The sequence below is a fragment of the Oncorhynchus masou genome, chromosome 12 (genome assembly GCF_036934945.1).
Source record: "Oncorhynchus masou masou isolate Uvic2021 chromosome 12, UVic_Omas_1.1, whole genome shotgun sequence".
Taxonomy (NCBI): Eukaryota; Metazoa; Chordata; class Actinopteri; order Salmoniformes; family Salmonidae; genus Oncorhynchus; species Oncorhynchus masou.
Genome location: NC_088223.1, coordinates 49,103,349 through 49,129,349, shown reverse-complemented (window position 1 = coordinate 49,129,349; position 26,001 = coordinate 49,103,349). Strand labels below are relative to the sequence as shown.

Sequence of the window (26,001 nt, the reverse complement as noted above, 5' to 3'; positions counted from 1 at the left end):
CATTCAATAAAAAAAAAACTAATTCATAATTTAAATATTTATTTTCAAAACCAAACCAAAATGAATTTTGCAACGATTGAAGCAAAGACTATCCAATATATACATTTGACAGCTTCCTGTAAAGCAAAGTCAACAGTTTCTTTTATAAAGTTCAGATACAGAAATATAAAAAAAAATCTTGTTTTCCATCTGCATGTAATTGATGAGGAAATACAAAAATATGCAATGATCAAATGCATTATTGCCTTCACAAACGTATTATTACTATTTAATGCATTCGATGATACATGACCACAATTAAATAGAGAATATCACTACAATTAAGTATTAGGCACCATTGGATGTTAAGTTGGCATACTTCCTCCCTTCCAAAAGGGGCTCTGTCACCACCACACCAAAGATGGCACCCTTTTGTATGTATGTGTCTGAGCTTGGCTGATAACATTCTCAAGAAAATCTTTATTTGGGATTTGTTCAAAAGGACGCGACTCCCCGTAGAGTACTCAAGGACTCAGACCAATGTTTCAAACATTACAATACCGACATTGCCATTTCACTTGAGCACTTGTCAAGTATTTTTGGTAGAGGGAGAGCATAGTGTCTTTAAGACAGAAAAGTACCCCGTCTCCCTTGAGATCTAGTCTAAGTAGGGAAATAAACTAGCAAGCATATTTAGAAAAAGCTGCACCCCCAAAGTGTGTGCAGTGCATATTCCCTTCAGAAGTAGATTCCAAAGCCTCCAATAGGATTGCCCTTCTCGAGCTAAGATCCCCTAAGATAGATATGATTTGTATCTTTTGGAATGAGAGAGAGCGCGATACATCTTTTGCACAGCAAAGTCTTCCCATTTCCGATACAGTCTTTCCTAATGCCCAAAACAAGTGACCCCCTTTCCAATTGTCACCGAACAGAAGTTTCTGTTTACGGACATCCACTGGTCTGAGCCTTTCCCCCCACCCACGGACTGCTCTCAGCAGAGGTATTGAACTCCTGTGGTTCGACTAGATATGCAGTTCTCCAAACAGCAGGTTTCTAAATGCTACAAGTGACATGAAGATGGTAAGCTAGACATCAGAAACAAGTGCAGTACACTGAACATCTACAATATAGCTACTTTAAACATTTTTAGTAGCAGTAAAAAAAATGAACTCAAAATTGAAAACTAAACTATCCTTAATATCTGACTTAAGTAGACGTCTTATGCTCAGCAGAAGATTGATGTTACGTCCTTATAATAAAAAAAAAATACTTAAAATATTACAAAACTAAAATACTATTGACTAATATAACAGTAACACGCTTGAGCCTACTTTTAAAAGGGGTTAAATAAAATAGCATAAACATATTTCAACAAATATACATACAAATAAAAAATAACATTTTTGGTTATAAGATCAGTGAGTGTGCACAGCAGGAGTCCTCCCTCTTTCCCTGCATCCAATGGTCCTGGTGGGGGCTGATCAGAGGAGAGGCATGGAGGATGGTGGGAAAAGGCAGAGGCTGATGATGCACTCTGGAGGCGTGGTCCTCATCAAGCGTCTAAACCTGCCCTCCACATGCCACTAACTCACAGAAAATCTGATGGAAAAGTCCACAGAAAGAAAACACAGTTGAATGCCACCTGCTCCAAATTGTAACATGTAATCTCCAGAAGAACCATCCAGCCAATAGTCTAGTCTACGTCACTACCTATAGCAGCCCCCCTCCCCCCTCCCCTGCTGTCCCCTCCCCTGCTGTCCCCTAACTCACCTCTGGAACTTGTCGATGATCCGGTTGACCATCTTGTCTGTGACTCCAGGGCAGATGTCCTCAGCCATGTGGAGGTTTTTCTCCAGCTCCTCTATCCCTCCCTTCATCTGTCCATCCCTGCGCTGCAGCTAGGAGCGGTGGAAATGGAGAGACAGACAGGCAAAACAATATAGATGACTCATCTCTACAACTGTTAGAAAAGAGCGCTGGTGTAGCTGTCTCTACCTCAGTGAATACCGGGGCGATCAGTGTGGTCAAGCTGGCAGACTTCTTCAGGAGGCCTTGGTCCTGTCATCAAATGGAAAGCAGAGGAGAACATTTTTTACTCATGATACTCTCCCGAATTGTTTGCATTAACCCACTAATCACACAACTAATATTGTAATTACATTCACTTCCTTGTCCTCCACCTCAGACCAACTCACCGTTCCATTGGACACATTATTTGGGTCTTTCTTCTTGCGAACAGTAGTAAAGGACCAACCTGGCTGGGAGGAGTCATTCTCCTTGTTGCTGGACTCCCTGGGAGAGACACAACAGATAGGATTATCCACAGGTTAAAGGTTACTGTAGTTCAGACAGGGTCTCCGATCAAATCTTTACCAACTCTTAGTCAAGGGTACAATGTTAAGAGCCTTCACTACTCACGAGTCAGAGTCTTCAGAGCTGGAGTCTCCGTCACTGTGTCCCTCAGCTTTCCAGCGTTTCAACCGGTCTATCAGCTCAGTGAGGTAGGACGTCTTCTTGGCATTCTTCACTATGAACTTGTGCTTCAGAAGCTCCTTAGCTGTTGGCCTCTATAAATGGGAATATTGGCCCACAATTAAAGGCAGGCTAACCATGGACAACTATATGAACTACCACTAAATAATGCAAGATTGTCTTTTATTTCTCATAGTTCCATTACTTGACTAAGTGCTCAGGCATTGTACTTACAAATGAAGGGTCTTTGTTGAGGCAGGAGTCTATAAACTCTTTGAAGGTCTTGGAGAAGTCTCCACTGAGGGTGGGTGGGGTGTTCTTTGGTATGAGGAAGAGGACCCGCATGGGGTGCATGTCTGAGTTGGGAGGCTCACCCTTGGCCAGCTCGATGGCAGTGATGCCCAGAGACCAAATATCAGCCTGGTGGAGGGCGAGTGTGTTAGAGAGGGGCTTGGAATTCAGTGAAATTAAGTTTGCGGGATTTGACAGCATGTTTGTGTCATGAAAAGAGGACACGCCTTCAATTCCAAGTGCCCTCCACTAAAGACAGAAGAGAACAGAAAGCTGGTAACCTTGGAGTCATAGGCAGACTGTTGGATGACCTCAGGGGCCATCCAGAATGGCGTGCCCACGAACGTCTCCCGTTTGATCTGGGTGTCTGTCAGCTGGCCCGCCACGCCAAAGTCTGCCAACTTCACTTCGCCACACTCGGACAGGAGCACGTTAGCCGCTGCCAAACCACACACAACCATGATAATGCCAACAGCAATGAGTGAAATCAATACATGGCACAAGAGCAAGACTACCGGATATATTAACCCAAAAACTGCAGCTCGTCTCTACGGAAGATATTAAACACACACACCTTTGATGTCCCTGTGAATCTTCCTCTCGGAGTGGAGGTAGTCCAGACCCTTCAAGATCTCCTTCAGCATGGTCGCAATCTGGAACTCGTCAAATGCCCCTGCTCGCAGCTAGACACAAGACATGCAGTGAGCACACATACCACATACGCAAGCCCATCAACAGACATTTGGGGGGGGGGGGGGAACACTGACATATTGTAACCCTTACCAGGTCCAGAGCTGAGCCACCACCAAGGTACTCCATAATGATCCATAGTTTACTGCCCTGTACAGAGAGAGAGGTAGAAAAGAGGGAGCCATTAGACATGATTTTAGGCCGAGGCGCCGTAGGTAAAACCCCCCCGGACCATCTGATCTCAAATCGGTTTCATGGGAATATGCATTTAAATCTTTAGGTTATGCCCATATTTTGCCTAGTGGCGTGCGCTGTTCAGAAAAATGTCACCATTCGCACAATCCTAAAATCTCATGGTACACGAGGCGGTGTTTTGTCTCACAGTAACGTTTTACTATTATATTAGATTCTCATGTCCAAAACAATCTTTATATATGATTGTGCAGACATTTTTTTATCTTTGATTTAACTTGATTAAAACGAGCGCCATTCACCAGAGTAGCCTGTTCTCTACGAGTAAAGCAGAGACTCTGTATAGAAGTAGAATACCGCACACGCGCAGGAAGCGTCGGGACCTTTCGCTTCCCGGGAAAAGTGGTCCAGAAAAGGCAGATCCCCAGCCACTCCGATGATTTTCCATTTCAAAGTCATGCGGGAGCTACACATGGCCGTGAACACGGGTTTTCCACGCAGAACGTCTCTTATGTGTAAATAGAAATAACCTACTGTATGTGGCAACCTCACAGATCCCCTCAACCCAAAGCGCCGACATGCATCTTCTAGAAATACAGGTCGTGTAACATAGCAGAAGAGGGTTCTTCTGTTAAGCGACACTGCATTTCTAAACGGTACGGATTGAGTCGTTACCGTTTAAGGAACAGACAATCAACACCGTTTGAACTGTGGCCGATTACACTCGCAACTGTGAAACAAAGCTTTACATAACGTCATTTGATCGCAAACAAATTAAGTTCATGGATTGCACTCAAATTGGCCATTTAAGTTTGGGTTCACATTTTATTTGATTTATTTATTTCACCTTTATTTAACCAGGTAGGCAAGTTGAGAACAAGTTCTCATTTACAATTGCGACCTGGCCAAGATAAAGCAAAGCAGTTCGACACATACAGAGTTACACATGGAATAAAACAAACATACAGTCAATAATACAGTAGAAAAAGTCTATATACAATGTGAGCAAATGAGTTGAGATAAGGGAGGTAAAGGCAAAAAAAGGCCATGGGGGCGAAGTAAATACAATATAGCAAGTAAAACACTGGAATGGTAGATTTGCAGTGGAAGAATGTGCAAGGTAAAGAGAAATAATGGGGTGCAAAGGAGCAAAATAAATAAATACAGCAGGGGGAGAGGTATTTGTTTGGGCTATATTATAGATGTCCTTCAGTAGTGGTTTCTTTGGAGCAATTCGACCGTGAAGGCCTGATTCACGGAGTCTCCTCTGAATAGTTGATGTTGAGGTGTGTTACTTTTTTAAATATTTATTTTAACTAGGAAAGTCAGTTAAGAACAAATTCTTATTTACTCTAATGAACTTATCCTCTGCAGCAGACAATAACGGACTGGCCATCAGGCGCACCGGGAGTTTCCCCGGTGGGCCGCTTGACAATTGGGGCCTGAGCAAAGCAAAACATAAATAACCCCAGCCCCCGCTTAAATAAAAATAACCAAGTGCTGTATGTCTGACTGGCCCAGGCGAGTGTGCTGCCAGCCCTCTGCCACTGTGGTTGGGTATTACATCTGTCAGCCTCTCTCCCCCAGCCAATTACTTTTGGTCCAGTCAATTCTAACTTTACCTGGGCCCCACCCCTTTCCCATCTCTGTTAAGTGGTGACATTTGGATAAATAGTGGAGCGGAGCAAGATGGAGAAACAAAAAGAGAAATAACGTCAAGGCGGTGCTGAAAAGCAGAGAGAGAAGAGGTTGAAGTCCCATGAGGCTGATGCAGCCAAATGTTTTAAAATAAATTATTAAAATTTGGCGCCGTTACCAGTCAATCTCAGCCTAATGAGCCCGTAGGCGCTGGCAGCAGAGAGGAGAGAGAGCAGCCCATTGAGCCCAGCGATACCAGTTCAACTGTTAGTCAAGGTTTTGCAGCTGAAGCGGTAAGACGGAAGACAATAGGGATAAAATAAGCAATGTTTGGGTTTGGCAAGCTGGCTATTCAGCTATATCGTGTGCCTTTTGTTGAAACAAGCTCTCCTCAATGTCACTTTTCGTGAACCAACCAATCACAGCCTGGATGGGGCGGGACATAAAAAAAAAGGGTTGACGTGCTACAGCAAACTTTCGAAATGTTGAACACATTGTTAGTACTTAGCATTAACAAATTATAGACTAACCACCAACGTAGACCATTTCTCTTGCACAAGGATTTAATGACGGAACAAAACCTACAAAAATTATACTTGGCTGGATACTCCATATACAGAAAACACATAGGATAAAACAAAGCAATATTCCAAGCCACAGCTACATACTACTTATCAGACAGAGAACTTATACTGTATACTGCCAATTTGGGTGCAATCAATTACCTTCATTTCTCAGATATCAAATTATATTTCAACCAAATCTTTCAGGAATATTCATTTGATGTTTCAAACTAAGATTTCAGAACAATCCGAGATGGTGGGTGTCAAATCCTCTTTGTGTGTGTGTGTTACCTTGAGGTAGGAGCCGTAGTACTTGGTGACGTAGGGGCTGTCACACTGGCTGAGCACGGTGATCTCCTGCTGGATGTCCTCCATCTCATCCTCAGCCTCCTCCAGGTCTATGGTCTTGATGGCCACCACATTCTGGGTGCGGTTGTCGATGCCCTTGAATACCTCGCCGAAGGAGCCCTTCCCAATACGCTCCAGCTTGGTGAACAGCTCCTCAGGGTCCGTCCGGCTGTTCTGAAGGTTCAGAGACAGAGACATAGCAGTTATGTGTCTAAAAAAATAAAATAAACATTCCTTACCCCAGGACACCTCAACAGGTGACAATCCAGGAAAATACATTTTTTTAAAAAGAGGACTGTTTCAGCATAGACCTGATCATTTATTCACGGGACTTGCGTTTCAGCGTAATCTCCTTCATCAGAGCCTTATGTTATGTGTTTATACTGCTGAATGAGTCAAAAACAGGAAGTTGCCATTTATTTAACTGACGTTGAGGCTACATAGTTTATTGCTAGGCCGGGCTATAGAAAACTGACAATCAACTGTTTTATAAAAGAATAGCCTACCCAATGTGAAAAATCCACATGGTCTAATCTGCACTGTAACCTATCCCTAGATGACCACAAGCATGTTTGCAAAGAGAGCCTGTTGGATCCAAATACATGATAAACTGTCTCCTGTTAAGCTTATTATTGCCAAACCTTGTTCTAAAATGTGAGACATTTCAAATACAGCAAAGGTGAAAAGGGTGTGGCATTGAGATCACTTGTGTGTTTTGAACAGAAGCAGATGTGTTTTGAACAGAAAATGGGTTTCCACAGAAAGATCTTTGCCCACGTGCATTTCTCAGTGTTTCCGATATTTTAATTTAGCAGCGGTGGTCTGCCGCTGCCAGGTCATGTCCTCCGCTCCCAAAAAAACAAAGTACGTAGAAAAGATAATGCCGTTGTATATTTTTTGAAATAAGATCAACTTTGAGAACTAACAACCACCTAAATAAAAACTAGACAGTCAGGGAGAATCTAAAATGTAAAAAAAAAAAAAAAAAACATCATGGCATGGGGCCCCCATTGATTTGGTTATAATGTTTGAGTCACTCAGATGGCATAAGAACACAGCATATATCGTGGATAAATGTGTAGAATTACAGGAAATTTGCTTTAAAAAACAGCAAACTGGTAGCCACCGCTGCTAAAAACAATACTAGGGGAAACACCAATTTATTAATCTGTACAGAGAGTGGTGGAAGTCAGTGGCACCAGCCTTGATCTCTCCCTGCCCTGACTATTAAGAGCCCTGTCTGGCAGGTTGGCACAGAGGCAGGAATAGATGACTTTCTTGTCTTTGGTCACCTTTGGGTGTGTTGGGCTTCAGTGTGAAAGGACTGCCGAGAATGGCAGCAGCGTCAGTGTCTGGGCAGAGACTGACTCATGGCGTCACAGAGGGCCAGAGCAGCTATAGGAGGCTGTATCCTGCCCCTAGTCTCACGCATCTAGACCGTTCTGCCTCAGATAAAGCTGTGAGCACTAGGCTAATCTGGAGACTGCCCAGGCCAGGACCTTAATCAGTTTGTTACCGCCACATGGCAGAACATGTTTGCCTGGAAATAACTTCCGTCAACAGAATTTCTTGGGAGGAAGCTAGCTGTCTAAATCCAACAGGCCTATTCTGATTCAAAACTAAAAGCTGAAGAGAATAGGCCCCTGTGCATAGTGGAAAGAACATGCAGGCAGCATGCCCAACATTTAACATACACACGTCCTGTGCATGGGCCCGTTTCCAATGCACTGTTGACAACTAACCTAGCGCAGACTCGGGTGTTACCCACAGCAAACAAGAGTAAGGAATACTCCCTCTCAGGCCACACCCTCTTCAAGCTGACAGAACACTCCAAATGCGGCCAATGCTACTGGTCATTGTTGGCAGTATCATACCAGTCTCACAAAACAGTAAGGCTTGCCGGGCCTGATTTAGTGTCAGACTTTGGACTGCAGGTAGGCCTAATGCCCATACCAGAAAACAGAGGAAATCAAAAGGGAGTTGCTGATCTCCCTGGAGAGAGAGAGAGACAGGTGGATATCCTGCATTTAGGAATTCATTTGCCAGAGCAATGAAGCATGGTGAACAAACGTCATTACTAAAGCCCCAGGGAAATTACTAATATCAACCACCTCTCATCAATGCAGCCTTCCTGCTGTTGCACGAGGCAGCTTGAGTACTGGAGTGCTGCAAAGTAGCCTTAATGCCCATGTTTTGCAATGACCATACTAGAACTTGGCAGGGAGAGAATAATCTGCAGATAGGACAATGTTCATATTTGTCACAATTGACTTTGCTTGCCTTATAATATGTTACATTTCAGATGTGTTAGATAAGTGTGGCTAAACTGAAACAGAAAACACCTAAAGCCTAATCCACCAATTTAATAACTTGGTACACAAAATATAACTGAAAAAGCATGGAATCTTTCAATGTCTCACTTTGGTAAAGAAATGTCATTGCTCCATGAGAACACTTGTGGGTGGAACTATCTTCCCTCTAACGTTCAAATCATCAACGACAGAGATGAGACCTAACGCTGTAACGTCATTGCACTGAAATGTTCTCATCCCTATCAGATTACAGGCTGTAAATGCAGAACAGCAGTTGTAGCTAGTGGCTTAGGCCTATTTCAAGTCCCAAATCTAGTGAACGGTGACCATATGGCAGCCCAAACAATATCTAATTTGCCAAGGCAAAGGATACACAAAATATGCTTTCAGTAGACCAGAGGCAAACACCTGTGCCTTTCTATATACAGTTGATGTCGGACGTTTACATAAACTCGCTTTAAATGACTCCAACCTAAGTGTATCAACCACTCCACAAATTTCTTGTTAACAAACTATAGTTTTGGCAAGTCGGTTAGGACATCTACTTTATGCATGACACAAGTCATTTTTCCAACAATTGTTTACAGACAGATTCTTTCACTTATAATTCACTGTATCACAATTCCAGTTGGTCAGAAGTTTACATACACTAAGTTGACTGTGCCTTTAAACAGCTTGGAAAATTCCAGAAAATTATGTCATGGCTTTAGAAGCTTCTGATAGCCTAATTGACATCATATGAGTCAATTGGAGGTGTACCTGTGGATGTATTTCAAGGCCTCCCTTCAAACGCAGTGCCTCTTTGCTAAACATCATGGGAAAATCAAAAGAAATCAGCCAAGACCTCAGAAAAATAATTGTAGACCTCCACAAGTCTGGTTCATCCTTGGGAGCAATTTACAAATGCCTGAAGGTACCACATTCATCTGTACAAACAATATTACACAAGTATAAACACCATGGGACCACAAGCCGTCATAACTCTCAGGAAGGAGACGCGTTCTGTCTCCGAGAGATGAACGTACTTTGGTGTGAAAAGTGCAATCAATCCCAGAACAGCAGCAAAGGACCTTGTGAAGATGCTGGAGGAAACAGGTACAAAGTGTCTATATCCACAGTAAAACGAGTCCTATATCGACATAACCTGAAAGGCCGCTCAGCAAGGAAGAAGCCACTGCTCCAAAACAGCTATAAAAAAGCAAGACTACGGTTTGCAACTGCACATGGGACAATGATCGTCCACTGGTCTGATGAAACAAAAATAGAACTGTTTGGCCATAATGACCATTGATATGTTTGGAGGTAAAAGGGGGAGGCTTGCAAGCTGAGGAACACCATCCCAATCGTGAAGCACGGGGGTGGCAGCATCATGGTGTGGGGGTGCTTTGTTGCAGGAGGGACTGGTGCACTTCACAAAATAGATTTTTAAAAATGTATTTGTAATAATGACAATTACAACAATACTGAATGAACACTTATTAATTAACACATCAATGAAAAACAATTAAGCCTCAAATAAATAATGAAACATGTTCAATTTGGTTTAAATAATGCAAAAACAAAAGTGTTGGAGAAGTGCAATATGTACCATGTAAAAAAGCAAACGGTTAAGTTCCTTGCTCAGAACATGAGAACATATGAAAGCTGGTGGTTCCTTTTAACAGGAGTCTTCAATATTCCAAGGTAAGAGGTTTTAGGTTGTAGTTAATATAGGACTATTTCTCTCTATACTATTTGTATTTCATATACCTTTGACTATTGGATGTTCTTACAGGCACTATATTATTGCCAGTGTAACAGTATAGCTTCCGCCCCTCTCCTCGCCCCTACCTGGGTTCAAACCAGGAACACATCGACAACAGCCACACTCGATGCAGCGTTACCCATCGCTCCACAAAAGGCGCGGCCCTTGCAGAGCAAGGGGAATAACTACTCCAAGTCTCAGAGCGAGTGACGTTTGAAACGCTATTAGCGCACACCCAGCTAGCTAGCTAGCTAGCCATTTCACATCGATTACACCAGCCATAGGCTGATAGGCTTGAAGTCATAAACAGCGCTGTGCTAGCGAAGAGCTGCTGGCAAAACGCACTAAAGTGCTGTTTGAATGTATGCTTACGAGCCTGCTGCTGCTCTATCAAATCATAGACTTAATTATAACATAACACACAGAAATACGAGCCTTTGGTCGAATCCGGAAACTATCATTTCGAAAACAAAACGTTTATTATTTCAGTGAAATACGGAACCGTTCGGTATTTTATCTAATGGGTGGCATCCCTAAGTCTAAATATTCTTGTTACATTGCACAACCTTCAATGTTACGTCATAATTACGTAAAATTCTGGCAAATTAGTTCGCAATGAGCCAGGCTGCCCAAACTGTTGCATGTACCCTGACTCTGCGTGCAATGAACAAAAGAGAAATTACTATTTCACCTGGTTAATATTGACTGCTAACCTGAATTTCTTTTTGCTAAATATGCCGGTTTAAAAATATATACTTCTGTGTATTGAATTTAAGAAAGGCATTGGCGTTTATGGTTAGGTACAGTCGTCCAACGATTGTGCTTTTTTCACAAATACGCTTTTGTTAAATCCCCCAGCGTTGCATCTATTATATGCAACGCAGGACCCGCTAGATAAACTAGTAATATCATCAACCATATGTAGTTATAACTAGTGATTATGATTGATTGATTGTTTTTTACAAGATAAGTTTAATGCTAGCTAGCAACTTACCTTGGCTTACTGCATTCGCGTAACAGGCAGGCTCCTCGTGGAGTGCAATGTAAAGCAAGTGGTTAGAGCATTGGACTAGTTAACCGTAAGGTTGCAAGATTGGATCCCTGAGCTGACAAGGTGAAAATCTGTCGTTCTGCCCCTGAACAAGGCAGTTAACCCACCATTCCTAGGCCGTCATTGAAAGTAAGAATGTTCTTAACTGACTTGCCTAGTTAAATAAATACATTTTATTTTTTATTAAATCGCCGCCCAAAAATACAGACTTTCTGGGACCACTTTTGGCTCATGAGCGCTACTTTCAGAACTATTGGCTAAAAAGTATACAGAAAGTACAGATGCTCTTTAACAGGCTGAGCCAGAAGAGCTTCAGTGCACTTTGCGACGCCATTCTTCCACGAGAAATTCCATCATTTGGTGTTTAGTTGATGGTGGTGGAAAACGCCGTCTCGGGCACCGCTCCAGAATCTTCCAGAATTGTTCAATTAGGTTAATATCTGGTGACTGAGACGGCCATGGCATATGGTTTACATCACATATGTCAGAGTCAAGGCCCGCGGGCCACATCCGGCCCGCGAGAAGGTTTTTTACGGCCCCTGGGATGATCTTGATTTATTATTAGAACCGGCCCGCAGACCGCAGCAAGCCGGCAGCCCGCAGATCTTTTACACGCACCAATACTACATTTCCCACAATGCAACGGTGACGCACCGAGCAGTAGGCTGCTTCATTTCAATATTTATTGGCACAGCAGTCGTCAGCATCACAGTAAAATTAACTTTCAGATACCCATCAAAAATGGCAAAACGGAAGGTGGACACTGAGAACCGGGGTTTCAAACAAGGTGGGAGTCGGAGTATATGTTCACGGAGGTAGCTGTAAAACCTGTGTGTCTTCTGTGTGGAGAAAGTGTGGCGGTACTGAAAGAGTATAATCTGAGACGACATTATGAAACGAAACACGCGGACAAAAACAAGAATATGGACATGGAACAAAGGCTACAAAAGGCAGAGGAATTAAAACGAGGCCTCAAATCTCGACAGGCTCTGTTCAAAAAAGCCAAATCACAAGGCCAGGCTGCTGTCAAGGCCAGTTTTATTTTGGCAGAAGAGATCGCTAAATCAGCCCGGCCATTTACGGAGGGGATTTCATCAAAAACTGCATGATTAAAGTTTGTGACGAAGTTTGCCCAGAAAAAGGCAACTCTTTTTAAATGTGAGTCTGAGCAGAAACACCATTGCCGAGAGAGTAGACCAGTTGTCCATCAATCTAAAAGAGCAGCTTGTGAAAAAGGGAAAAGATTTCATTGCATATTCCTTGGCTGTGGATGAGAGCACCGACATTTCTGACATTGCCCAGTTGTCAATTTTCATCCGCGGAGTGGACTCCAGCCTAAGCGTGACAGAGGAGTTTTTGGCTTTACGTCCTATGCATGGCACAACTACGGGGCATGATTTGTATGAAGAGGTGTCAAGATGTGTAAATGAGATGGAGCTGCCTTGGGAAAAACTCGTGGGTTTGACAACCGACGGAGCACCTGCGATGTGTGGACACAGGAGCGGACTGGTGGCGAAGATACGGGAAAAGATGCAAGAGGAAAACGCGACAGGTGAGCTGACAGCTTATCATTGTATCATACACCAGGAAGCGTTGTGCGGTAAAGCCTTGAAAATGGAGCATGTAATGAGCATCATCACGCGCACAGTTAACTTTATCAGAGCCAAAGGTTTGAATCACCGCCAGTTCAAGGCATTTCTGACGGAGTTAGAAACGGAGCATGGTGATTTGCCTTATCACACAGAGGTGCGATGGCTAAGCCAGGGAAAGGTGCTTCAAAGATGTTTCGAGCTTCGTGAGGAGATTTGTCTGTTCTTGGACAGCAAAGGGAAAGACACAACACAACTCCGAGACGAAATGTTTCTGTGTGAAATGGCTTTTCTGTGTGACATTACGAGTCATCTGAATGCAATGAACTTGCAGCTGCAGGGTCGGGATCATGTCATCTCTGATATGTACAGTACAGTGAAGGCATTTAAAACCAAACTGACTCTGTGGGAGACGCAGATGCGGAAAGAAAATTTGAGCCACTTTCCCAGCTGCCAGACCATGAAAGAGAAGCTCTCTACCAGTGCGTTCCCGAGCGCACAGTTGGCTGATAAAATAGGTATGCTTGCCGCTGACTTTCGACGCCGATTTGCTGACTTTGAAGCACAAAAAGCAGGTTGGAACTGCTCGGTAACCCATTTGCTGTTGACGTGGAAAGCTCACCACCAAACCTCCAAATGGAGTTGATTGACCTCCAATGCAATGATGCACTGAGGGCAAAATATGCGGCAGTGGGTGCTGCGGAGTTCGCCCGTTTCCTCCCCGACACAATGCCCCAGCTGCGCATCCAGGCTGCTCAAACGTTGTCTATGTTTGGCAGCACATACCTGTGTGAACAACTTTTTTCTTTGATGAACCTGAACAAAACATCACACAGAAGTCGACTTACTGCTGAACACCTCCACTCAATTCTGAGGATTTCCTCAGCTCAGAGCCTTACCCCGAACATTGATGAACTTGTGGAAAAGATGGGACACCACCAAGTATCACCCTCAACCTCAAACAAGTGAACATTACTGTGCAATCACATATTTAGAGTTTTTACTCAGTTCAAGTTTAAAAGTTAAAGTTTAATATTTGTTTTCACTGCATGTTACTTCTCCTTAAACAAAGTGTTGTTTTTGATTAATAGATTTTTGCACTTTATTTTATTGTATTTCAATCCAATTATATTTTAAAAATATTTCAGTTGAGTGGATGATAGAAAATTGCTATTATTGTTTTTTTCTTTGAAGTAAATTTAGCCCACTTTTGCTAAAATAGAAAATATAGGCTACTGATGGTGCCTTGAATACCGGTTTCTTTCATTTAATGTTCATGTTATGGGGATTTTTATATAAAGGAAATTTGTCTTTTGTGTCTGTTGAAAATTAAAGATTACTGACAGAGCCATAAGAAAATATTGCTTTATTTATCTGATCATATTTGTTAGGTTTTCAGTAGGTTCAATTAGGTTCACTAGACTATATGCGTCATTTAAAAATTTTTCAATGAACATTCGAACAGTCCGGCCCTCGGCTTGTAGCTAAATTTTTTATTTGGCTCTCCGTCCATTTGACTTTGACACCCCTGGTTTACATCATGCTCATCAAACCATTCAGTGTCCACTCGTGCCCTGTGGATGTTTTTTTTTTCATCCTATGTGGGCAAAGCCAAGGAGGGGCTTTTCTGCAACTTCGCTATTACTATTACACTGTTATTATCAGTAGTATTTCATTATTATTATTCAAGTTATTACCTCTAAATATTAGTCTAGTATACAAATTAAGAAATGTCAGTTTGGAGAGGATGCAGGAAAAATGCAGATTCCGATTTTGACGCACTAAACCAGTCCCACCCAGTCAGATGCATTTTTCCCTCCACTTTCCCGATCGATTCGCATAACGTCACCAACGCTACTGTGGTCATTCTCTATGGAAATATGTTGTTCCGAGGACGCAGTAATGAGAAAAATATATATATATTTCTGGAAAAATAATACGCTACAGAAAATATTATGATAGAGGCTATGCATCCTATAGGATGAAACTTGAAGAGAGCTTGGCTACGTTTCATTCAGTTGCACCACATTTAATAAGCAAAGAAACACAAAACTGGCACCTGTTGTCATTCCTCGCACATATGCTGACCCTGCAACAAGACATAGGTTGTTGTTTTCTATCTGATTAAAGAGATGAAGTCCAGACAGGCTAGGCCTATTTTAGGAAATGGACATACGGAAAAAGTGAACTCATACATGCACACCACCCACCTAAAAGGACCCATCAATCAAGCTGCCTGCAGCGCATCTAACTCAGCCATAAGCAAATCACATTTGTCCTTTCCCAAAAACATATTAAAAAACCTTGTCTTCAAATCCTCTGTGGAATATCAAAATGAATGTTAAATCAATGTAGCCCATCATATAAATTGACGAGGATCAGTGGTGGAAAAAGTACCCAACTGTCATACTTCAGTAAAAGTATACAGTACATTCGGAAAGGATTTAGACCACTTGACTTTTTCCACATTTTGTTAAGGTGCAGCCTTACTCTAAAATTGATTCAATCGTGTTGTCCCTCAATCTACACACACACAGATTGTAATAAATTTGCATAAAAAAATAATCACATTTAGTTAAGTATTCAGTACTGTTACTCAGTATTTTGTTGAAGCACCTTTTGGCAGCAATTACAGCCTCAAGTCCTCTTGGGTATGACGCTACAAGCTTGGCACACCTGTATTTGGGGAGTTTCTACCGTTCTTCTCTGCAGACCCTCTCAAGCTCTGTCAGGTTGGATGGGGAGTGTCGCTACACAGCTATTTTCAGGTCTCTCCAGAGATGTTAGATCGGGTTCAAGTCCGAGCTCTGGCTGGGCCACTCAAGGACATTCAGAGACTTGTCCCGAAGCCACTCCTGCGTTGTCTTGGCTGTGTGATAAGGGTCATTGTCCTGTTGGAAGGTGAACCTTCGCCCCAGTCTGAGGTCCTGAGCAGGTTTTCATCAAGGATCTCTCTGTGCTTTGCTCCGTTCATCTTTCCCTCGATTCTAACTAATCTCCCAGTCCCTGCCCCCACCATGCTTCACTGTAGGGATGGTGCCAGGTTTCCTCCAGACGTGACACTCGGCATTCAGGCCAAAGAGTTCAATCTTGGTCTCATCAGACCAGAGAATCTTGTTTCTCATTGTCTAAGAGTCCTTTAGGTGCCTTTTGGCTAACTCCAAGCAGGCTGTCATGTGCCTTTTACTGAGGAGTAATTTCTGTCTGGCCACTCTACCATAAAGGCCTGATTGGTGGAGTGGTGCAGAGATGGTGGTCCTTCTGGGAGAACCTTCCAGAAGGACCACCATCTCCCCAGAGGAACTCTGGAGCTCTGTCAGAGTGACCATCGGATTATTGGTCACCTCCTTGACAAAGGCCCTTCTCCCCCGATTGCTCAGTTTGGCCATGCAGCCAGCTCTAGGAAGAAATTTGGTTCCAAACTTCTCCCATTTAAGAATGATGGAGGCCACTGTGTTGTTGGGGACCTTCAAATGCTGCAGAAATGTTTTGGTACCCTTCCCAAATCTGTTCCGACACAATCCTGTCTCGGAGCTCTACGGACAAGTCCTTCGACCTCATGGCTTGGTTTTTACATTGTCAACTGTGGGACCTTATACAAACAGGTGTGTGCCTTTCTAAATAATGTCCAATCAATTACATTTACCACAGGTGGACTCCAATTTATATAAAAAATTTCAAGGATGATCATTGGAAACAGGATGCACCTGAGCTCAATTTCAAGTCTCATAGCAAAGTATTCATACTTATATATACACACACATTTACAAACATTTCTAAAAGCCTGTTTTCGCTTTGTCATTATGGGGTATTGTGTGTAGATTGAGGGCATGTAAAAAAAAAAAAAAGTTAGATTTTTTAATAAGGCTGTAACATAACCAAATGTGGAAAAAGTCATGGGGTTTGAATACTTTCCGAATGCACTGTAGATACCTTAATAGAAAGTTACTCAAATAACAGTATTTGGTACTAAATACACTTAAGTATCAAAAGTAAAAGTACAAATCATTTCAAATTCCTTATATTAAGCAAAGCAGACGGCACAGCTTCCAGAATAAGAAAATGGTGCCATTTCCCCCACGTGGGCCAGCCCCCTAGCAATTCAAGTACAGGCACACTCAGACTATTTACAAATGATGCATTTGATGCATCCCGTTACGGGGTTTGAGACGCCGAAGCTTCCCACGATTAGCTCTGACAAATTGAAAACCCTAGTCATTGGCGACTCCATTACCCGCAGTATTGGACTTAAAACGAATCATCCAGCGATCATACACTGTTTACCAGGGGGCAGGGATACCGACGTTAAGGCTAATCTGAAGATGGTGCTGGCTAAAGCTAAAACTGGCAAGTGTAGAGAGTATAGAGATATTGTTATCCACGTCGGCACCAACGATGTTAGAATGAAACAGTCAGAGATCACCAAGCGCAACATAGCTTCTGCGTGTAAATCAGCTAGAAAGATGTGTCATCATCGAGTAATTGTCTCTGGCCCCCTCCCAGTTAGGGGGAGTGATGAGCTCTACAGCAGTCTCACAACTAAATCACTGGTTGAAAACTGTTTTCTGCCACTCCCAAAAGATAGAATTTGTAGATAATTGGTCCTCTTTCTGGGACTCACCCACAAACAGGGCCAAGCCTGATCTGCTGAGGAGTGACAGACTCCATCCTAGCAGGAGGGGTGCTCTCATCTTATCTACCAACATAGACAGGGCTCTGACTCCTCTAGCTCCACAATGAAATAGGGTGCAGGCCAGGCAGCAGGCTGTTAGCTAGCCTGCCAGCTTAGTGGAGTCTGCCACTAGCACAGTCAGTGTAGTCAGCTCAGCTATCCCCATTGAGACCATGTCTGTGCCTCGACCTGGGTTGGGCAAAACTAAACATGGCGGTGTTCACCTTAACAATCTCACTAGGATAAAGACATCCATTCCTGTCATTATTGAAAGAGAACATGATACCTCACATCTCAAAATAGGGCTACTTAATGTTAGATCCCTTACTTCAAAGGCAATTATAGTCAATGTTGGCCTGACTGAAACATGGCTTAAGCCTGATGAATGTACTGTGTTAAATGAGGCCTCACCACCTGGTTACACTAGTGACCATATCCCCTGTGCATCCCACAAAGGCGGAGGTGCTGCTAACATTTACGATAGCAAATTTCAATTTACAAAAAAAAGAGATGTTTTTTTCTTTTGAGCTTCTAGTCATGAAATCTATGCAGCCTACTCAATCGCTTTTTATAACTACTGTTAACAGGCCTCCTGGGCCATATACAGTGTTCCTAATTGAGTTACCCGAATTCCTATCGGACCTTGTAGTCATAGCAGATAATATTCAAATTTTTGGTGACTTTAATATTCACATGGAAAAGTCCACAGACCCACTCCAAAAGGCTTTCGGAGCCATCCTCGACTCAGTAGGTTTTGTCCAACATGTCTCTGGACCTACTCACTGTCACACTCTGGACCTAGATTTGTCCCATGGAATAAATGTTGTGGATCTTAATGTTTTTCCTCATAATCCTGGACTATCGGACCACCATTTTATTACGCTTGCAATTGCAACAAATAATCTGCTCAGACCCCAACCAAGGAGCATCAAAAACACAAAGATTCCTTGATGCCCTTCCAGATTCCCTCTGTCTACCCAAGGACGTCAAGAGGACAAAAATCAGTTAACCACCTAACTGAGGAACTCAATTTAACCTTGCGCAATACCCTAGATGCAGTTGCACCCCTAAAAACTAAAAACATTTCTCATAAGAAACTAGCTCCCTGGTATACAGAAAATACCCGAGCTTTGAAGCAAGCTTCCAGAAAATTGGAATGGAAATTGCGCCACACCAAACGGAGTCTTCCAACTAGCCTGGAAAGACAGTACCGTGCAGTATCGAAAAGCCCTTACTGCTGCTCGATCATCCTATTTTTCAAACTTAATTGAGGAAAATAAGAACAATCTGAAATGTATTTTTGATACTGTCGCAAAGCTAACTAAAAAGCAGCATCCCCCAAGAGAGGATGGCTTTCACTTCAGCAGTAATAAATTCATGAACTTCTTTGAGGAAAAGATCATGAATAGTAGAAAGCAAATTACAGACTCCTCTTTAAATCTGCGTATTACTTCAAAGCTCAGTTGTCCTGAGTCTGCACAACTCTGCCAGGACCTAGGATCAAGAGAGACGCTCAAGTGTTTTAGTACTATATCTCTTAACACAATGATGAAAATAACCATGGCCTCTAAACCTTCAAGCTGCATACTGGACCCTATTCCAACTAAACTACTGAAAGAGCTGCTTCCTGTGGTTCGCCCTCCTTTCTCTATCTACCGGATGTGTACCAAATTCACTAAAAGTGGCAGTAATAAAGCCTCTCTTGAAAAAGCCAAACCTTGACCCAGAAAATATTTTTTTAAACTAATCGGCCTATATCGAATCTTCCATTCCTCTCAAAAATGCTAGAAAAGGCTGTTGCACAGCAACTCACTGCCTTCCTGAAGATGAACAATGTTTTCGAAATGCTTCAGTCTGGTTTTAGACCCCATCACAGCACTGAGACTGCACTTGTGAAGGTGCTAAATGACCTTTTAATGGCATCAGACCGAGGCTCTAGATCTGTCCTCGTGCTCCTAGACCTTAGCGCTGCTTTTGATACCATCGATCACCACATTCTTTTGGAGAGATTGGAAACCCAAATTGGTACACGGACAAGTTCAGGCTTGATTTAGATCTTATCTGTCGGAAAGATATCAGTTTGTCTCTGTGAATGGTTTGTCCTCTGACAAATCAACTGTAAATTTCAGTGTTCCTCAAGGTTCCGTTTTAGGACCACTATTGTTTTCACTATATAATTTTACCTCTTGGGGATGTCATTCGAAAACATAATGTTCACTTTCACTGCTATGCGGATGACACACAGCTGTACACTTCAATGAAACATGGTGAAGCCCCAAAATTGCCCTCGCTAGAAGCCTGTGTTTCAGACATAAGGAAGTGGATGGCTGCAAACATTCTACTTTTAAACTCAAACAAAACAGAGATGCTTGTTCTAGGTCCCAAGAAGCAAAGAGATCTTCTGTTGAATCTGACAATTAATCTTAATTGTTGTACAGTCGTCTCAAATAAAACTGAAGGACCTCAGCATTACTCTGGACCCTGATCTATCTTTTGACAAACATTTCAAGACTGTTTCAAGGACAGCTTCTTTCCATCTACGTAACATTGCAAAAATCAGAAACTTTCTGTCCAAAAATTACGCAAAAAAATTAATCCATGCTTTTGTTACTTCTAGGTTAGACTACTGCAATGCTCTACTTTCCGGCTAACTGGATAAAGCACTAAATAAACTTCAGTTAGTGCTAAATACGGCTGCTAGAATCCTGACTAGAACCAAAAAAATGTGATCATATTACTCCAGTGCTAGCCTCCCTGCACTGGCTTCCTGTCAAGGCAAGGGTGGATTTCAAGGTTTTACTGCTAACCTACAAAGCATTACATGGGCTTGCTCCTACCCATCTCTGATTTGGTCCTGCCGTACAGATCTACACGTACGCTATGGTCACAAGATATAGGCCTCCTAATTGTCCCTAGAATTTCTAAGCAAACTGCTGGAGGCAGAGCTTTCTCCTATAGAGCTCCATTTTTATGGAATGGTCTGCCTACCCATGTGAGAGACACAGTATCAGTCTCAACGTTTAAGTCTTTACTGAAGACTCATCTCTTCAGTGGGTCATATGATTGAGTGTCGTCTGGCCCACGAGTGCGAAGGTGAACGGAAAGGCTCTGGAACAACGAACCGCCTTTGCTGTCTCTGCCTGGCCGGTTTCCCTCTTTCCACTGGGATTCTCTGCATCTAACCCTATTACAGGGGCTGAGTCACTGGCTTACTGGTGCTCTTTCATGCCGTCCCTAGGAGGGGTGCGTCACTTGAGTGGGTTGAGTCACTTATGTGATCTTCCTGTTTGGGTTGGCGCCCCCCTTTGGGTTGTGCCGTGGCGGAGATCTTTGTGGGCTATACTCGGCCTTGTCTCAGGATGGTAAGTTGGTGGTTGAATATATCCCTCTAGTGGTGTGGGGGCTGTGCTTTGGCAAAGTGGGTGGGGTTATATCCTTCCTGTTTGGCCCTGTCCGGGGGTATCATCGGATGGGGCCACAGTGTCTCCTGACCCCGCTTGTCTCAGCCTCCCGTATTTATGCTGCAGTAGTTTGTGTCAGGGAGCTAGGGTCAGTTTGTTATACACTGCCCCAAAAAATAAAGGGAACACTAAAATAACACATCCTAGATCTGAATGAATGAAATATTCTTATTGAATACTTTTTTCTTTACATAGTTGAATGTGCTGACAACAAAAACAAACAAAAATTATCAGTGGAAGTCAAATTTATCAACCCATGGTGGTCTGGATTTGGAGTCACACTCAAAATTAAAGTGGAAAACCACACTACAGGCTGATCCAACTTTGATGTAATGTCCTTAAAACAAGTCGAAATTAGGCTCAGTAGTGTGTGTGGCCTCCATGTGCCTGTATGACCTCCCTACAACGCCTGGGCATGCTCCTGATGAGGTGGCAGATGGTCTCCTGAGGGATCTCCTCCCAGACCTGGACTAAAGCATCCGCCAACTCCTGGACAGTCTGTGGTGCAACGTGGCGTTGGTGGATGGAGCGAGACATGATGTCCCAGATGTGCTCAATTGGATTCAGGTCTGGGGAACGGGCGGGCCAGTCCATAGCATCAGCATCAATGCCTTCCTCTTGCAGGAACTGCTGACACACTCCAGCCATATGAGGTCTAGCATTGTCTTGCATTAGGAGGAACCCAGGGCCAACTGCACCAGCTTATGGTCTCACAAGGGGTCTGAGGATCTCATCTCAGTACTCAATGGCAGTCAGGCTAGCTCTGGCGAGCACATGGAGGGCTGTCATGCTGGAGGATGTTGCAGGCAGCAGAACGTTCTCCACGGCGTCTCCAGACTGTCACGTCTGTCACGTCTGTCACATGTGCTCAGTGTGAACTTGCTTTCATCTGTGAAGAGCATAGGGCGCAAGTGGCGAATTCTCCAATCTTGGTGTTCTCTGGCAAATGCCAAACATCCTGCACGGTGTTGGGCTGTAAGCACAACCCCCACCTGTGGACGTCGGGCCCTCATACCACGCTCATGGAGTCTGACACATGCACATTTGTGGCCTGCTGGAGGTCATTTTGCAGGGCTCTGGCAGTGCTCCTCCTGCTCCTCCTTGCACAAAGGTGGAGGTAGCGGTCCTGCTGCTGGGTTGTTGCCCTCCTACGGCCACCTCCACATCTCCTGATGTACTGGCCTGTCTCCTGGTAGCACCTCCATGCTGTGGACACTACGCTGACAGACACAGCAAACCTTCTTGCCACAGCTCGCATTGATGTGCCATCCTGGATGAGCTGCACTACCTGAGCCACTTGTGTGGGTTGTAGACTCAGTCTCATGCTACCACTAGAGTGAAAGCACCGCCAGCATTCAAAAGTGACTAAAACATCATCCAGGAAGCATAGGAACTGAGAAGTGGTCTGTGGTCACCACCTGCAAAACCACTCCATTATTGGGGGTGTTTGATTTCACAGAAGTGTGATTGACTTGGAGTTACATTGTGTTGTTTAAGTGTTCCCTTTATTTTTTTGAGCAGTGTATATGGAGTACTTCTCCTGTCTTATCAGGTGTCGTGTGTGAATTTAAGTATTCTCTCTCTCGGAGGACCTGAGCCCGAGGACCATGCCTCAGGACTACCTGGCATGATGACTCCTTGCTGTACCCAGTCCACCTGGCCGTGCTGCTACTCCAGTTTCAACTGTTCTGCCTGCGGCTATGGAATCCTGACCTGTTCATTGGATGTGCTACCTGTCTCAGACCTATTATTATTTGACCATGCTGGTCATTTATGAACATTTGAACATCTTGGCCATGTTCTGTTATAATCCCCACCCGGCACAGCCAGAAGAGGACTGGCCACCCCTCATAGCCTGGTTCCTCTCTAGGTTTCTTCCTATGTTTTGGCCTTTCTAGGGAGTTTTTCCTAGCCAACATGCTTCAACACCTGCATTGCTTGCTGTTCGGGGTTTTAGGCTGGGTCTCGGTACAGCACTTTGAGATATCAGCCGATGTACGAAGGGCTATATAAATAAATTGGATTTGATTTGTGTTTAGTGAGTCCACCATATTAGCGGCAGTAGGGATGACCACGTGTTCTCTTGATAAGTGTGGGAATTGGACCATTTTCCTGTCCTGCTAAGCATTCAAAATGTAACGAGTAATTTTGGGCGTCAAGGAGAATGCATGGAGTAAAAAGTACATTATTTTCTTTAGGAATGTAGTGAACTAAAAGTGTGCAAAAATATAAATAGTAAAGCAAAGTAAAGATACCACAAAAAAACGACTTCACGCCACTGACGAGGATAAAGAGACAATTGACAACTATTAGAAAATAGAAACATGCACGCAACCTGTCCATAGCCTAATGATCAGCCATTCATCAATTTTAGTGAAGCAATGTGGGTGATGAATACACTTTCCCCCAACACACGTTTAAATATTGCACTATAAATTGGCAATGAACTGGAGGGGATGTTTGAATGGCGAGAGTGACATGTAGCCTAGCTCTGGTGTGATATGATCACATTGGCTAAATTGATACCTTGCTGCACCGATGCATTGCAAATATAAAATAAAAAATAAAATAAAACAGACAGAGAAATGAATGAATAATTCACACAATTAACCCAGATCTGCCATTGGCAGTTTTGGCATGTCAGTGGTAGTGTCATCAGTTTCTCTTTCGCATGTTCAATTTTTACATCTAACCATTTGGTTTGTTTGGTCAAGTATTTCTCACGTGATCAAATGTGAACGAAGAGTCATCCGTCATTGAACAACAAACACTTAATTGAAGAATCCCTGCTGTCGACCAATCACCAACGAACGGGGAGTTGACTTTTGCTACCAAAACTTCGACAAGCTTCAAGAAAAAAAAAAGTGCTTGAACCCTGCCGAACACCAAAAAAACGAACACAAACGTCGTCATAATATATGCGCGAACTGTTTCGACTGGGACGCATAGGTCACGAAGTCTTGCGCTACCGGTGCTGGCACATGCGCAGATCAAATACACCGCTGGAAAGCTGATTAAAGGGCCGAGTTTAGTTACATGTCCTAATAATTCACGTGTTTTAATCGGCTGTATGCTTACTTTGATTTTGACATTACGATAAGCAGAGTTAAGTGTGTACATGACTATTGCCATACGTTACTCGGCCTAGTACTGCCATAATCAGTTTAACATCCAATTATGATTGTACGTACGTTGACAGACGCTAGACGTACGTTGACAGACGTGTCCTTCCTTCGCGCGAACTGCCGATATATACCCGAGTGCTCAAAAAGCTGGTTAGCTAATTGATTTATGTCATGCCATCAAAACGGTCTAGCAACAATACACCAACAGGATACAAAACTAGCTAAGTTAGCCGCTGTAGTTAAGTTACTTTGCTAACGTTCGTTAACTACCTAGTTATGAAGTTACACACTAGCAACGCCCTGCAATCTTGCTAACTGACGTTACTCAACTAAATGCAAGAAAGCTATTTAACGTGAAATGGTTGTTGTTGAAAAAAGTTGGGAGGCCTCCACTTACCTGCATCCCAGGCACTTGCACCGCAACCGGTGACTGGGCCATCTTCCGCATCCAAAGGAATAACAGAAAACCAACCGATTAACGTTTTAAATAACTAGCCTAGCGAACTAACGTCAGGCAACCCAGTATGCGGTTTATTATTCGCTAGTTAACGGTAGCAACCTCTTTTCCTTTGAAAAACGTAGCTAACTGCTAAAGTCGTCGTAGCTAGCTGACATTACACACCCAGCCTTAACGCTAGGCTAGCTACTTCAAAACAACAGACGACTGGCTATTCCATGACATCGATCTTGATGTTTTAACATTCATTTATAGCTGTAAAACAATGTATTTGATGTTACGACAAGCTATTCATCGGTGGATTTAGCTAGTAAAAAATACATCCAAAAGTGCAAGCAGTCGACGACTTGTTGTCAGAACTACGTTGATGTGGCTGGCTGGCTTTATGCCATGTTCACATGCTCGAGGGAACTCGGAAATTTCCAACTTGCTAACTGGCTATCGTTATACACGTGCTGCGTTCAATCAGTCAGCAGGTCGAACATTTGAGTTCCCTAGATCCGACTAGTAGTTGAACGCAGCAAACGTTATTAGCGCTCAGCAGTTGGATGGAGCCGAAAACTGTACAGAGACATTCGCGTCACTGCTTTCTCTCCAATTGTGTGATTGCAGCCCTCAATTTGGGGCGTTCCTGTATGTGGGAATTACTACGTCTGCTGTGTTCCGGAGTCCTAGTTTAAAATTGGTCAAAAGTAAAGAAGGGCTCCTGCAGATGCAGGAATACCCACATGCAGGAACGCCCCAAATTGATGGCCGCAATTGCACCCTTCTGCTTTTGCCAACTTGCTCCAAAATCGTGTAATTTCAATTCCGGTTGTTCCTTGATGTGGGCCTTCACCAGGAAACGCCCACTGGTGCCTGCCATTGGCCAGTAGTGACGGGCATTCCGGCTCTTTTCAGTGAGTTGGCTCAGTTCACCAAAAAGAGCCAGCACGTTTAGCTCCCAAACGGCTCATTAAAAAAATATGTTTTGTATTTTTTCAAGTCAAACCGTTTGCGATAGTCAAACTATGATTTCTGTTAAAACAATTCTAATTAAATTATTAAATGAAATCATACCCTACCGAAACCACAATTTATTTAATAATGTATTGGTTTATGAAAAAGAATGCTAATAAACGTTTGCATTTAAAGTATAACTTTTTAATATATAAAAACAAAGTGCATATAAATCTAACAAATTAAAACGAATACAATCTGAACAACATAAAATAATATTGCACTATAATCAAAGAAAAATAAATCATGTGCAAAACTGCAGCATTCCACTTACAACATTAAACGGGTCCCTATTTTCTCTCTTCTTTATTGCCATGTTATAACCAGCAGCACACAGCAATGCTGACTATATTTAGCTTTTATGAGAGATTTGCATTCAGAAATGCAAGCTGCCTCACTTTTGAGGGGCTGATGCGGT

The 26,001-nt window shown here is 43.1% G+C and overlaps 1 protein-coding gene across 2 annotated transcripts; it reads right to left on the bottom strand.

The window, feature by feature from the left end:
- Window positions 1-22: 22 nt before the first annotated feature.
- Window positions 23-24,992, bottom strand: LOC135550255 (serine/threonine-protein kinase 26-like). 2 transcript variants are annotated; one of them, XM_064980884.1, is made up of 11 exons: window positions 24,525-24,992; window positions 6,117-6,347; window positions 3,526-3,582; window positions 3,317-3,425; window positions 3,024-3,181; window positions 2,686-2,871; window positions 2,398-2,546; window positions 2,175-2,271; window positions 1,975-2,037; window positions 1,750-1,877; window positions 23-1,578 (listed from the first exon to the last, which is right to left on the bottom strand). In XM_064980884.1, exons 1-11 carry the CDS (start codon window positions 24,573-24,575, stop codon window positions 1,563-1,565), a joined length of 1,245 nt encoding a protein of 414 aa, XP_064836956.1. In that variant the 5' UTR covers window positions 24,576-24,992; the 3' UTR covers window positions 23-1,562. The 2 variants fall into 2 exon arrangements, with proteins under 2 accessions (XP_064836956.1, XP_064836957.1); XM_064980885.1 differs by lacking the exon at window positions 23-1,578 and having other exon boundaries at window positions 1,746-1,877.
- Window positions 24,993-26,001: the final 1,009 nt, after the last annotated feature.

Excerpts from the sequence above, each read along its gene's own strand:
- LOC135550255 (XM_064980884.1), bottom strand. The coding sequence starts at position 24,575 with ATGCGGAAGATGGCCCAGTCACCGGTTGCGGTGCAAGTGCCTGGGATG. Across the intron at positions 6,348-24,524 it reads TGCAAGTGCCTGGGATGCAG|AACAGCCGGACGGACCCTGA; the intron begins GTAAGTGGAGGC and ends CTGAACCTTCAG. Across the intron at positions 1,878-1,974 it reads TCGCCCCGGTATTCACTGAG|CTGCAGCGCAGGGATGGACA; the intron begins GTAGAGACAGCT and ends CACCGCTCCTAG.